Source organism: Sphaeramia orbicularis, chromosome 16 (genome assembly GCF_902148855.1).
Source record: "Sphaeramia orbicularis chromosome 16, fSphaOr1.1, whole genome shotgun sequence".
Classification (NCBI taxonomy): domain Eukaryota; kingdom Metazoa; phylum Chordata; class Actinopteri; order Kurtiformes; family Apogonidae; genus Sphaeramia; species Sphaeramia orbicularis.
The window spans coordinates 3,501,208-3,516,792 of NC_043972.1; the positions used below are offsets into that span (position 1 = coordinate 3,501,208).

General features: G+C 35.3%; 1 protein-coding gene across 1 annotated transcript in view; it reads right to left on the minus strand.

Annotated features, from left to right (window-relative positions):
* LOC115436401 (1-acylglycerol-3-phosphate O-acyltransferase ABHD5-like) overlaps positions 1-15,464 on the minus strand; it is a 26,891-nt gene extending 11,427 nt beyond the window's left edge. The window contains exons 1-4 of the mRNA XM_030159263.1: positions 15,421-15,464; positions 11,911-11,991; positions 6,105-6,190; positions 3,048-3,423 (exon numbers count right to left, since the gene is read on the minus strand). Coding sequence (XP_030015123.1) covers positions 3,048-3,423; positions 6,105-6,190; positions 11,911-11,991; positions 15,421-15,452 — 575 coding nt within the window. The 5' untranslated portion in view covers positions 15,453-15,464. The remainder of the gene's footprint in view (positions 1-3,047; positions 3,424-6,104; positions 6,191-11,910; positions 11,992-15,420) is intronic.
* Positions 15,465-15,585: the final 121 nt, after the last annotated feature.

The following is a 15,585-nucleotide window of genomic DNA, read 5'->3' on the forward strand; positions in this document are numbered from 1 at the left end:
GCACAGGCGCTACAGCTGTATCCTGTAAAGGTGGCGGCGTGCTCGGCTACAGTCGTGTTAACGCTGAGAGGGCAGGGCCATTAGTCAAAGCGCGGTTCAACGCAGAGTCCTCCTTCTCCTTCTGGGAACGTTCACTTTATTTGTTGTTTCCTGGTGCAACAGTAGCAACTGATTTCACAATGTAGATTCATGTTAAGGATGTGGAATAATCCTCTGCAGTTTGTGCAAAATACTGTTCTCGCAACAACGCAAGATTTGCATATGTGTGAGTGGATTAGTGAGGTGGAAGGTGGATAAGTGAGGACAAACGTGAAGTCTAGCTGGACTGGGACTGTGGGGGTGAAATGATGGAATGGACCTCATGATGCATTTAAGTTATATTCACTCCTTTGGCGAAGTTTAAAAAAAAAAGTGCCTTAAGCTTAAAATTATTCAGAAATATTGAATTGAGATGGTAGATATGTTTTTTGTTGTTGTTGATTTTTTTTCGTTATGGAATTATTATTTTTTATTATTTTTATTTATTTATTTATTTATTATTATTTTATTTTTTATTACTTCTTGGAATTAAGAGAGAGTAATGCGAATTTCAGAGATTCTGATATGTGTGAGTGCATTAGAGTGGGGGCAGATGTGAAGTCTGCATGAATGGGGACTGTGGGGGTGAAATGATGGAATGGACCTTATGATGCATTTAAGTTACATTCACTCCTTTGGCGAAGTTTAAAAAAAAAAAAAAAGGGCCTTAAGCTTAAAATTATTCAGAAATATTGAATTGAGATGGTAGATATGTTTTTGGTCGTTGTTGATTTTTTTTTTATTATGGTGTGTAGGGATGGGAATCAAGAACCAGTTCTTTTTGAGAACCGGTTCCCAGTAGCTCGATTCCTTGGAATCGTTTGCCTGCCTGCTTAACCATTCTGCTTATCGATTCCGCCTTCGTTGTGCATGTGCGATGATGTCACACGTACGCTGCATTGTTTTGGTCAGAATGTAGTCAACATGAGGCAGAAATGGTCCAAACAGACCACACCAGGTCTAAACAGACCACACCAGGTCTAAACAGACCACACCAGGTCTAAACAGACCACACCAGGTCCAAACAGACCACACCAGGTCCAAACAGACCACACCAGGTCTAAACAGACCACACCAGGTCCAAACAGACCACACCAGGTCTAAACAGACCACACCAGGTCTAAACAGACCACACCAGGTCTAAACAGACCACACCAGGTCTAAACAGACCACACCAGGTCCAAACAGACCACACCAGGTCCAAACAGACCACACCAGGTCCAAACAGACCACACCAGGTCTAAACAGACCACACCAGGTCTAAACAGACCACACCAGGTCCAAACAGACCACACCAGGTCCAAACAGACCACACCAGGTCTAAACAGACCACACCAGGTCTAAACAGACCACACCAGGTCTAAACAGACCACACCAGGTCTAAACAGACCACACCAGGTCTAAACAGACCACACCAGGTCTAAACAGACCACACCAGGTCCAAACAGACCACACCAGGTCCAAACAGATCACACCAGGTCTAAACAGACCACACCAGGTCTAAACAGACCACACCAGGTCTAAACAGACCACACCAGGTCCAAACAGACCACACCAGGTCCAGTTGAACACTGTCAAAGCTTCCATGTCTTCAAAAGGTGGAATCCCTCCAATATCCTCAAACATTTGTCCACAGCATGTGATTCATTTACAGGAATGTCACGTATTTGATTCTCTACTCAGCGGCGCTTGTGAATGTAGCAGCAGAGTGAACGCCGGGCCGGTTCCGGTGTGGGCAACAAACGTCATAACTCCTCAAATACAAGTTTCCGAAGGTAAGAAGGGAAAGGAAATGAGGTGAACAACAATAGGAGACAAGCCGAGCTGAGTCGAACCGGTTCCACGTAGTAGAAATGCAGCAATAGAGGAATTAGTAAAGAGTCTGGAGTTTCACTTTCACTGTACACCCCCCTCTCCCCTGCCCCCCCTCCGATTCACTTAATTAATTGGAAGTGTCATGTTTTTGCATTTGCTGTCCATATCTCTTTTATTGTGTTGCTTCTGTTTTAGTGTCTGTACTTGCATCTTGTATCCTGCTGTTGTGCCCTCTGCTTCGTCTGTCAAAGCACTTTGTAAACTTCATTTTTAAAGGTGCTATAGAAATAAATAAATAAATAAATAAATAAATAAATAAATAAATAAATAAATAAATAGAAAGAAAGCTTTGGACATTTCATGTTATTCATATTTGTTCTGGTCCCAATCTCTTCATATATGAAAGATGAAATGATCAGACATAAATGACTGTAAATCACACTGGTCAACAACAAATGTATTGTTTCAGTTTTTTGAGCTGATTTAGGATCATTTTGGTGCTGAATCCAAAAATCACATTAATTTTGCTCAATCAGGTCAACTTTCTGAACTCTGCTACATATTGGCTTTTGAACATTTTTGCTTACATTTATGGGCATTTTCACATCATATGATACAAAATTCTTTCATATTTCTTGCAATAAACGAGTTCTGAAGATTTGACTTTTGCCAATTTATGATTGTTTTTTTTAATATTACAGGTGAATGAAATGGCTTCGACTAGAAGATCTGGCAAAAATAAGCCTGACGTATTCTGCTACATCTGCGCTGAATACACCATTGTACCTAACAGGAATCAAGTATCAAGTTTCATAAAGTGTGCTTACCAATCTTATTTTGGTATTAATTATTATATTTTGTAAGAAGATCAAATTTTTCAAAATCAAATGAGCAAAAAAAACCTGACCTGATAGAGAAAAACAGATGTCATTTTTGGATTTAGCGGTGCAAAATGGTCCTAATTCAGTTGAAAAAACCTAGACAACTTGCAAAAAACATTTTTTTGTAACCCAGTGTTATACAGCAAACCCATTTTTTTCTGTTTTTACTTGGTTTAATTGTGTTTCCTGTTTTTTTTTTTTTTTCATAAAATTCACTAAAAAAACTGTTCAAATAAACCATAAAACTCTCTAACCTCTGTCATTTGCACCCACCTGCCTGGGTATTTAATAGCGTAGGCCACTGCCAGGTATCCTCCCAGGTTGTGTCCCAGCAGTATCATGGTCTCCAGGCCCGTTTTAGTCCTCCACTGCTCTATGGAGTCCACGAACTGGTCCTCTGCCTTCTGGATGTCTGAGGAGAACTGGGGTCGGCTGCTGAGGCCGAAGCCCAGCAGGTCCAGAGCAAAGAGGGGTCTGTGCTGAGAGAGAGCGTCCAGGTTCTGAGCCCAGAGCCCCACCCCCCCTCCAAAGCCGTGCAGCAGAACCATGGGGGTTTTGGATTTGACAGTGTCGCTGTTGAACGTCAGGGTCCACAGTGTGTTAATGTTGGAGATGGGGATGTACTGTTTGGAGAAGGGGCTGCTCACACCTACGACGACAAAGAGGGCAGAAGAGTTTTTAGTATTTATATTGGACTGAAATCAAAACAAATATGAAGAAAAATGTGAACGCATACAGGCCTAGTCCAAGATTATGTGTTAGTTTAGTAAAGTTCGAATGTCGGTCTCTGTGTTTAGATCCAATCTGATAAATGTGAAGTATGTACAGCAGGAAAAACGAAAGTTTCAGGGTAAAAACGGCTTCTATAAACCAAAGTGATCATATTTAGTGCGACCTCCCTTTACACTTAACATGTCTTTAACCCTTTTATTGTTTTATATTCATATACCTGTCTTTTGTACCTGCTTTTAATCTGTTTTTAATATGTCTGTTTCTGTTTTTATCTGCTGTATGTAAAGTGTCCTTGAGTTCTATGAGAAGCGCTATACAAATAAAATGCATTATTATTATTATTATTATTATTATTATTATTATTATTATTATTATTATTCAGATAATAGTAGATTTATGGTATTAATTTTCTGATGTTTTACACCAGGTTTCATTCAACACATGTCAGATGTTAAAACTGTTTGTGCTGCTTCTTGTCATGGGGTCAGAGGTCACATTAAATGCTGACTTTGACCTTTACAACACATTGGGTTTTTTTGGGTGTCATTTAAGACTGTTGACATATTTCCATGTATGTTTTGGTTATATCTGAAGGAACAGCAGTACTGTATGATGACAATAAGTTGATGCAGAGAATTAGTGCAGAATAAAATGAGAATATTCCAAGATCACACAGAAAAGCAACAAAAAAGATTATTACACCAAATTAGAATCTGTAGAATAAGTAGAAACTGATATATCAGTCAGACGTCAGTGTCGATATAAGCATCTGCACTAAAGATGTATTTTCACAGATGAATACAGCAGAAGTTTATTTGTCATTTTTAAGCGTTTTTTTTTAATATATTTGTATTTTGTTCATTGAAAGATAATGTGATGAAAGACTGACAGACTATTTTACATTTATAATGAGGATTTTTTTGTTAAGGAGGATAAATAATAGCAAAAACAAAGTAAAGAAAAAGAAAACAAGTGGTTCCAAGCACAACAAACCCTAGCTTATTTTGGCATCGATCCAGCTGATGTCATCATGTCTATGCATATGCTGATGTCAACAGATCAATTGCCTCTATATGTACCAAGTTTGAAGTAAATTGAAACAAAATTGCTGTTTTTATAAAAATTTGAAATTTCGCCCATTATAAGTAAATGGGAAAAGAAAAAGACTTTAAAAATTCCTAAAAAATTTAAACTTTGACCTTCTTTTCCCAAAATGTAATCACATCTATTCTGCATCACTGGCAATCTACACTCAAGGAAAAAAGAAACGCACCACTTTCATTTTCTCGATTTTTTCAGAAATATGACAGTTATTGCAAAAGTACAAACTACAATGAGTTCAGTACTGTTCTGAGTCCAAATGAAATGACTGTTTTCCTGGTTCCAGTTGACTGATTTTGATTATCAATCAGAACTGTATTTGTGCATTCGTCACCCATGTCTGCTCAGGAGTGAAACTCACAGATGAATTGGACCTCTCCTCAGTTGTGCACAACCATTCCCTATAAAAGACACAACATGGAGCACAAACACATTTGTCCACACTGACACCACTACTACAACCGGACAGAGATGGGGCCATTGGCATGTTTCAGCTGGACGGAGCAGACAGGGGGTTTGGACTCCACCACTCTACTGTTGTACTTCTTGCTGAGCGTTACCACACCACCGGCTCCTCCAACCACCGTCCCAGATCTGGTCGACCGCCTGTTCCAACCGCTGCACAGGACCGGGACAATTGGCCGTCACATCTCTGTGACAGGTTTCGGCCTGATCTCTCTGTCCGGTTACAGTAGTGGTGTCATTGTGGACAAATGTGTTTGTGCTCCATGTTAGTGTCTTTTATAGGGAATGGTTGTGCACAGTTGAGCAGAGGTCCAATTCATCTGTGAGTTTCACTCCTGAGCAGACATGGGTGAGGAATACACAAATACAGTTCTGACTGATAATCAAAATCAGTCAACTGGAACCAGGAAAACAATCATTTCATTTGGACTCAGAACAGCACTGAACTCATTGTAGTTTGCAATTTTGCAATAACTGTCATATTTCAGAAAAAAATTGAGAAAATGACAATGGTGCGTTTCTTTTTTCCTTGAGTGTATAAACCAAATTTGGTATGAATTCACCCTATAGTTTTTCTGCTACAGACATTTGAAATTTTGCCAATTCTAAGTAAATGGGGGAAAAAAAAGGATTTAAAAAATTCAGAAAAAACTTGAACTTTGACCTACTGTTCCAAAAATGTAATGAGATCTATTCTGGATCACTGGCAATCTATAAACCAAACTTGGTATGAATTCAACCAATAGTTTTGCTGCTATAGTGTTAATAAACTAACAAACAAACCGAACCAAAAACCACACCCCTTGAGTTCCCTTCGGGTGGTGGGGTAATAACATCACCTTTAAACTCCTGGTATATAACACTGTCACATTCATCCACTATATTCTTGGGTCAGCATTAAAAAACAATGTTCCTACAAGTGCTTATAATCAGATTTTTTCTTCTTCTTATTGTCTCCTTTTATGACTGTTAGTCCAAACTAAGGCCCTCAAACCGCGCAGAGGAAGTGAAGCCGACAGGTGTGACCCTTACCTCGCAGCATCCTGTCCTCCGCCGTCTTCAGCTGGTTCTGGGATGTGGGACACCACGACGGCAGCCAGTTGGGGATCCAGCACCACCTACACAAAGGCAAACCCGGCGTCAGGAACATTATCGTCCACCACAGATGAGACGTGTCGATCATCAGTGGATTCACAGTTCAGTTCATATTCACCTACTGCACCGACTCCAATGCATCTTAAACTTTAGCTCTGGTCTGAGTCCAACTCCACCCACTGCATGATTCTGAAAACTACTACTGTCCTTTTGGAAAGATGTTGGAAGAAAAATAGAACAGATTTTGGGTTTTAAATTACAGCAACTCACTTTGTCACTTTTGTTAGGAGATCTTCCTGATGATTTGATATTAAATGCTAAATACCTTCTAAAAATCTTTGGTGCTTCAGCAAAAAAAACAATCACTTGAAAATGTTTTCAACTTCCTCCACCGACGGCAGAGGACTGGTTGAAAATTGTTGATGAAATTTGCAAAATGTGGAGGTTAACATTTAAGCTGAGGCTGCAAGCTGAACTTTACATTTAAGACAGGTCAAAATAATTATTTTCTTTAAATGCAATTAATGTGTGGCTTGTTTCATAGTCCTGTGAAATGTGATATAAACTGCTGCTCTAAAAATTTAATTAATTAGGTAACTTGATTGCTAATTCATAGCTGTAACCTAAATTATCTTTACTATTAGATTGTGACTATTATCTGTTGCTGATTGTTGTTTGTTATGTTCTGTTCTGTATGACAAAATGATAAATAACTAAGAAAACCTAAGTGTCAAAAAAAAAAAAAAAAAAAAAAAAAAAAAAACCTACTACAAAGTCAGAAAAGCAGCTGAGATGGAGGCAGTCAGTGTCTGAATGGAGGAGTAGTTCAGGGACATCTATATGACACAGAATTACATGGCACTAGGCAGACCCATGAGGAACTGAAAGGGTTTTAGACAATTATCATAAACTAGACAATTTCCACACACGGAAATCCTGAGAGGGGCTCAGGGGTCGGGGGGGCATGTCGGTTCGACGTTGCCAAAGACTTCAGGGTCGGAGGAGAATTCTGTGTTCTGAACTCCCTTTTAGTCGTAGTAGTAGTAGTATTTTTTATAGTAGTAGTAGTAGTAGTATTTTTAGTAGTAGTAGTAGTAGTAGTAGTATTTTAGTAGTAGTAGTAGTATTTTTAGTAGTAGTAGTAGTAGTAGTAGTATTTTTAGTAGTAGTAGTAGTAGTAGTAGTAGTATTTATAGTAGTAGTAGTAGTAGTAGTATTTTTAATAGTAGTAGTAGTAGTAGTATTTTTAGTAGTAGTAGTAGTAGTATTTTTAGTAGTAGTAGTAGTATTTTTAGTAGTAGTAGTAGTAGTAGTAGTATTTTTAGTAGTAGTAGTAGTAGTAGTAGTAGTATTTATAGTAGTAGTAGAGGTAGAAGGAGTAGTACTATTTATAGTAGTGGTAGTAGTATTTTTAGTAGTAGTAGTAGTAGTAGTAGTAGTAGTAGAAGAAGGAGTAGTAGTATTTTTAGTAGTAGTAGTAGTAGTATTTTTAATAGTAGTAGTAGTATTTTTAGTAGTAGTAGTATTTTTAATAGTAGTAGTAGTATTTTTAGTAGTAGTAGTAGTAGTAGTAGTATTTTTAGTAGCAGTAGTATTTTTAATAGTAGTAGTAGTAGTAGTATTTTTAGTAGTAGTAGTAGTGTTTTAATAGTAGTAGTAGTAGTATTTTTAATAGTAGTAGTAATAGTATTTTTAGTAGTAGTAGTATTTTTAATAGTAGTAGTAGTATTTTTAATAGTAGTAGTTGTAGTAGTATTTTTAGTAGTAGTAGTATTTGTAGTAGTATTTTTAGTAGTAGTAGTAGTAGTATTTTTAATGGTAGTAGTAGTAGTAGTATTTTAGTAGTACTAGAATTTTAATGGTAGTAGTAGTAGTAGTATTTGTAGTAGTAGTAGTAGTAGTATTTTTAATAGTAGTAGTAGTAGTAGTGGTAGTAGTAGTAGTATTTTTAGTAGTAGTAGTAGTGTTTTAATAGTAGTAGTAGTAGTATTTTTAATAGTAGTAGTAGTAGTATTTTTAGTAGTAGTAGTATTTTTAATAGTAGTAGTAGTAGTATTTTTAGTAGCAGTAGTAGTAGTATTTTTAATAGTAGTAGTTGTAGTAGTATTTTTAGTAGTAGTAGTATTTTTAGTAGTAGTAGTAGTAGTAGTATTTTTAATAGTAGTAGTTGTAGTAGTATTTTTAGTAGTAATAGTATTTGTAGTAGTATTTTTAGTAGTAGTAGTAGTATTTTTAATGGTAGTAGTAGTAGTAGTATTTTAGTAGTACTAGAATTTTAATGGTAGTAGTAGTAGTAATATTTGTAGTAGTAGTAGTAGTAGTATTTTTAATAGTAGTAGTACTAGAATTTTAATGGTAGTAGCAGTAGTAGTATTTGTAGTAGTAGTAGTAGTAGTAGTAGTAGTAGTATTTTTAATAGTAGTAGTAGTATTTTAGTAGTACTAGTATTGTTAATAGTAGTACTAGTATTTTAATGGTAGTAGTAGTATTTTAGTAGTACTAGTATTTTTAATAGTAGTAGTAGTATTTTAATGGTAGTAGTAGTATTTTAGTAGTACTAGTATTGTTAATAGTAGTAGTAGTATTTTAATGGTAGTAGTAGTATTGCAGTGGGGGAGCGGTGCTGGTGTGGATGTCTGAGTCTCTAACTACAGACCATGAGCCTCCAGTTGGACTCATTTAGATGATTGAGAACATTTGGTGCACGTGGAGTTGGCTTCATTTCTATGTTCTCGTACACAGAACAGTAAAAAGAACCCCAGACTGTCTGAAGTAAATACAGAGCAGGCGCATTAACAGCATAAGGACTGAATGTTAGCATTTACTGCGCTGAAAACGTCCCATCAGATGACCTGGGCGTCAGCTGCTCGATACGCCCCGCTGCAGAAATCACAGATCAGCCCACAGTAAATGGACTTTCAGAAACTGGATCTGTTGACGCAATGTGGTCTCAAATTTACAGCCAAAACATTAATGAAGAAAACTGTTTTATCCTTCATAAAGGAGGTCAGTAATTCCAGTTTTTTTCCTTTTGCAGTATTAGTTCCTCAGGCTGCAGAGTCGTATAAAAACCTCTGTATGTCTGCAAAGAAGTGGAAAAACCTGCTTTAAGACTCACACGTCCAGCCAAATGTTTCTGTTTAGTTTTTGTGTCATTTGAGTCCGTTTTTCTTCCTTTTCCAAGTTTGATCCCAAATTACTTGAATATCAGTGTCTTTAACCCTTTCATGCACAGTGGTCACTCCAGTGGACAGTTCTTCTCCAGCTGTTCTCTTGTATATTCATGGGTTTGGTTGTTTTAGTTCCATATGAGCCAACACAGTGGACACTTATGCACCATCTCAAACACTGACATTCAGATCATGACTGGAACTTTGCTGTTCTTCATAAACCTGATCTGCACTAACATGTTTAAGTGGAAATCAGTTGCTAATTGTCATTAGACTGCAATTAACAGTTTTCTGAAAAAAACTGTATTTTTTATTTTTATTTTTTTTTGCATATCCGCTTGAGACCCAGCAATGCATTTTGTCCTCTGAAGGGAACAAAAGTTTGACAGTTTTACTTAAATGCTGTCCATTGCAAAGGACATTCCATTAAAAAAAATCAATCAATAAATAAACATTATTTTAAAAATGTATATGAAAAGAACTGTTGCGTTCTGCAGTTTCCAAACAAGACAATTTTTTAGTGTAAAAACGCTAAATTATCAATTTCCTGGGTCTAAGAGGATATTATCTCCAAGAAATGAGTAATAACTAGTGTTAGAGTATGAGAAAATGTGTCAAAACGTCAGATTAGTGGCATTAAAAATGGTTTCATTTCATAGTTTTCACACAGTTTACACAGAGTTTTAAATTCATGTTTCTTTGCTTCAAAAAGTAAACGCATGGTGTCCAGTTGAGTGGACATTTTTGTAACTCCACGAAAAATAGGTTCATTAAAAAAAAAAAAAAAAAAAAATTAAATTGTGTTTTTTTTTAATGCCTAAAGAGGAATAAAAACACTCAAGAAAAAATATTGACTAAGGTTCTCATAATTCATGCATGAAAGGGTTAAAATGAACTACATGTAAACACCAGGATCTTGACTGGACCCACATCAGGTCTGTGTTTATGCTCCTACATAAACCCACTGGTGACCTATAGTTCTGTTCTTTATGGTAATCTTATCTGACATTAGATAATAGACAACATTAAGCAAGTGATTCTGAACTGGTCTCAAATTGGACATCTTCCATTTCTTAATAAGTCATGAATCATTTAACGAAAATCAAACCAAGACGACTTATTTTTCCAAGAATATGCATGTAAGTTCATTTTTTAAATCATAATGAGCTTTTCTTTCAACATATACACATATTTTTGTCACTGCTTCAGTAGTACAGTAATAATAAACTGTACGACCAAGATAACATTGAATAAATTTAACATTACGGCTGCATCAAAGTCCTAAAACATGTTTTCATGGGTTTACGCTCTCTGTGAGCTAAGCTAACCGCAGTGAGCTACATAATGATTAGCTAAACAATTAAGCTAGTTGTCGACTATTAAATTAATCACAAACTAAAGTAAAACCACTGAGATTCCAGAGTCTTAAACTGCAGGTTCAGTTATACCTTAACTGACTTTATTATTTCTGTAGGGAAACTCAGTCTCTGCACTTGACCCATCCGAATATAAACAGCACCTAGCATTAGCATTAGCATTAGCACATGAGGGGCAGCACATTTGAGGATGACACATTGGCTTTGAGAAACGCTTTTCACCATCTTGGACAAAATAATTAATCGATTAATCATGAAGAATAGTGACACTAACTCTTCATTGCCGCATTAAATGAAAACTCAGGCTCATATTTGTTACATATGATCGATAAAAGTCATCACTTTTCAGTCAGATGTCACCATTGCCATAGCAACAACCAGCCGACTGTATCTGTAAACCAGAAATATGAACCAGAAAAAAGACAATAATTTACTTCGACTACAGTCTGGTGTCCATAACAGACTCAATTCACACAGTTTTACTCTTCCAATGTATTTGGTTTCTAGATTTTTGTTCATTTTCACATTTAAGGCCTATAACTATTTTGTTATCGGTTGGATTTTTTTACATTTTATTCACTGATATTTTTTATTAAATATTTAATTAATAAAATAGTTCATAAAATATTCTTTTTTTTATTTGGATTTTTTTTTTGCTCTGGTTTATTTTCTTGGGCTGATGGAAAATAAATAGAAAGCATAAAGAAATTTGATCTATATCTATAAATATTCAGCATAAATGGAAAAAAATAATCAAATATACCTTTAATTTATTTAGTGTATTATCGATATTGACTTCACCCATAGAACTGTAGCATTGGCAGTAGCACTAATATTCACTTTAATGGAAAATAAGTAATAAAAACGTCACTTTCACCTCTAGAATAGATTATTTTAATGGTTAGGTTGGTAATCAGAACTGTACACATTTATTAATTGAAGGCTTTGAGGCTCAGTTCAGCAGTTTCACAATAAAATAAAAGACTTAAATACCTACAGTGTAAGTTAATTTCAGGAATGATATTGGCTAATTAACTGGATTTTTCCACCTATACGCTATTTTTATTTAAAGATCTACTATTGATCAAGCCTCTAGAATGTAATTCTGAATATAATAATGCTCTACGCCTTTTCGAATGCTCATATAATGTGATATTTGGTTTATCACAGCCCTTTGTGGTCACAGACAGATGTTACCTTAACGTTGTGTCGACGTAACCCCACACACTGCTGACCAGATTCTGAGCTCCGACGACCGCCAACATCCTGTGGACGACGCTGAAAGAGCGAAACCAAAAGTAGAGAGAGCAAAGATCACTGAACAGGACCGGCTTATCTGTTCCACGTTTCGTATGAGTATTTAACAGCAACACACAACATGACACATGAATTCCCCGTAGTAAGTAAATGCATCATGACATTCACAACAGGCAACAACTTCAAAGTTTAATATGAGAAACTAAAATACAACTGAACACCAAATATGTAGCTGGAAAAATAACTCACATATATTAAAAATAAAAGTAGAAATACAATATCCTACATTCAAGATGCAAGTATTATAAACTAAATGTACTGTTAGTGCTATATTTCAGTGTTTTAGATACTTTGATGAGGGCTGATTACACTGGTCAACAACAAATTTATTGTTTCAGTTTTTTGAGCTGATTTAGGATCATTTTGGTGCTGAATCCAAAAATCACATTCATTTTGCTCAATCAGGTCGACTTTCTGAACTCTGCTACATATTGGCTTTTTAACATTTTTGCTTACATTTATGGGCACTTTCACATCATATGATACAAAATTCTTTCATATTTCTTGCAATAAACGAGTTCTGAGGATTTTACTTTTGCCAATTTATGATTAATGTTTTTTTTAATATTACAGGTGAATGAAATGGCTTCGACTAGAAGATCTTACAAAAATAAGCCTGACGTATTCTGCTACATCTGCAGTGAATACACCATTGTACCTAACAGGAATCCTGTTAGAAAATGATTTTTTTTCTCTTCAAACCTATTTTGGGTGAGAACTATATAAAAAATCAACTGATAAAGTCACAAAAATGTAATCAATTTTGTGAGAAGATGAAATGTTTCAAAATCAAATTAGCAAAAAAACCTGACCTGATTGAGAAAAACAGATGTCATTTTTGGATTTAGCGGTGCAAATGGTCCTAATTCAGTTGAAAAAACCTAGACAACTTGCAAAAAACCATTTTTTTGTAACCCAGTGTCATAATTCATCAAGATATAACATTTTATTCTGCCTTGAGGGTTTATTTGATTTAAATTCTTGGTTAAAGCCCTAACTTTGTTTCAGTTTTTTAAACTTTATGTTCTGTTAAAACCACAAATAAATGTGTTTTATATTATTCCCATTTTGCCGACTAACAACTCAGATCACACTCATTTTCTGTACTTTGGTTTACATCGATAAAAGCAAAGAAAATACAAAATTTAATCACTTTTCTTCTTTTTGTAAGTTTGTCATTTGCATCTTGTTGCACCTTTTACATCATTTTGTGCCTTTTATGTTGTTAGCTATGTTGTATGCAGTTTTTGTTTTGTTGCATCTTTTTTTTTGCCATGTTGCATCACTTACATCATTTTAGTTTTGTTGCATCTCTTGCACTGGTTTTATTTTGAGTCTTACATTTTTTAGGCCTAATTGTTCATTTCAATCATCATTTCAATTTTTTTGTATATTTTATGTCTTTTTTTCATGATACATCTTTTGTTGTTTCTATCCTGTCTTTTTTTATATCCCTTTTTTTTTTTTTTAAAGTTAAGTTTCTTTAACTTTCACTCAAGACCAAAAATTGCTTTAAACTTAAAATAAATAATAATCTGACATTTATCATGACAATTATCGGCATGAAAATGTTTATCATGACAACACATTAATCATATAACCCAGCTCTATTGGAAATAAAGTTAAAACACTGTTAAAAAAAACAAACAAAAACAAGTAACTATTATTATTAGTATTATTGTTGCTCATTTTTATTTGGCTTTATTTTATATTCTTGACCTGATGGAAAACTAATTCGCCCTTGAGAATAAATTTATTCTTATAAATAGTCAACATAAAAAGAGAAAAATATAATAGCATAATTAAGTTTTAGATTTCACACCATAAGGAATAATGTTACTATATATAATTATATCTTTATGCAATAAAAGCAAGTCTTTTTTAGGGCTGTGTATTGGCAAGAATCTGGTGATACGATACAAATCACAAAACTAGGATCACAATACGATATACCACGATATATCATGATACTGTATAAAAGGCAATTTTTTTGTTTGTTTCTTTTTTTTAAATCATTATTTCCTTGAAGAATTGAATTACACCAGAAATATGCACAAATACTTTATTTTTTATTTTTTTTATTAGAACAGGACCTAATGCTACATCACAAAATTTTCCTGTCTTAAAGTTTAAATTCTATTTTACAGACATTGCAGTTTAAGATCCTGTTCAAATGTTCATATTCTATTAGATCAGAACTAACATCAGAACATTATTTTAGTGCAATCCCAACAAAGGAACTAACATTATTTAATAATAATAATAATGGATTAGATTTATATAGCGCTTTTCTATGAACGCATACTCAAAGCGCACACAGTGGATCCATTATTCATTCACTCTCACATCCTCCCTCTGGTGGTGGTGAACTACATCTGTATCCACAGCTGTCCTGGGGCAGGCTGATGGAAGCGTGGCTGCCAATCTGCGCCTATGGCCCCTCCCACCACCACCACCACCGAACATTGGCACACCAGTGTGAGTAGCAGCACTGGAGGCAAGGAGGGTGAAGTGTCTTGCCCAAGGACACAACAGCACATGGACAGAGTGGGATTCAAACTGCCAACCCTTCGGTTATTGGACGACCCGCTCTACCATCTGAGCCATGGCCGACCCCATTATTTAATAAAATAGTGTTAAATAGTTATAAATAAAATACAAACAAAACAGAAAAACAAAACAAAAATGAACCTCCAGAATATCAGCATTTAGATAAATGCCTAAAAATATCCATACAGTACTTTTTAATATGGATACAGTATTGTGAAATGAAATATTGCGATATATTGCAGAAATGATATTTTCTTACACCCCTAGTCTTTTTCACAACTTTTTTCAATATATTTTACAAATCAATTTTCTATAGTTTTATACATACTTTATATACATGCTTACTTCAGTTTTATTTTTTTAAATTAATTAATTTAATTTAATTTATTCATTTTTTTTATTTTTTTTACCTTTAACAATATCAGTACCAGGTAACTATTCCTGACAGTAACTGGAGCTGAAATATTACTTTGTACTTTATATTGCCCTCTGAAATGAAGTACACTGGAAGTCTAAAAGCAGAAAATGTCTATACCTCTGAGTATGTTAAATACATCCATAAAACTTGAGTAACAGTACTTCTTTCCACAGTTCCAGTGCCTGTTGTTGTGTTTCTCACAGTACTTTCCCCTTCAGAGGTCGACAAACATGTTGTTTATGTGTTTTCCTACTTTTTCCAGAGTTGTCTCTAAGTTTCTGACGCTTATTTGTTTTTGTCAGTCTATAATAATAAGACGCAGTTCGGTTCGGATCCACACTCAGCCTGTTCTGGTTCCGTTCACCCGGATCAGACCGGTGCTAGTTGTAAACCCTGGTTCTGGGCTGTTCGGTTCTACTCACCCTCTGTTCGCTGCCTCCTCCTGCTCGGCCATTCCGCAACAATCCCTCCGGCCACTCAGGATCACGTGGTACGGAAGTAGTGACGCCACACAGTCTAGAGGCGTTTGTTTTATTGTAGAGGATAAAACACCCGAGCGGGGGTTCATATGGTTGGTCCTCTCCTTA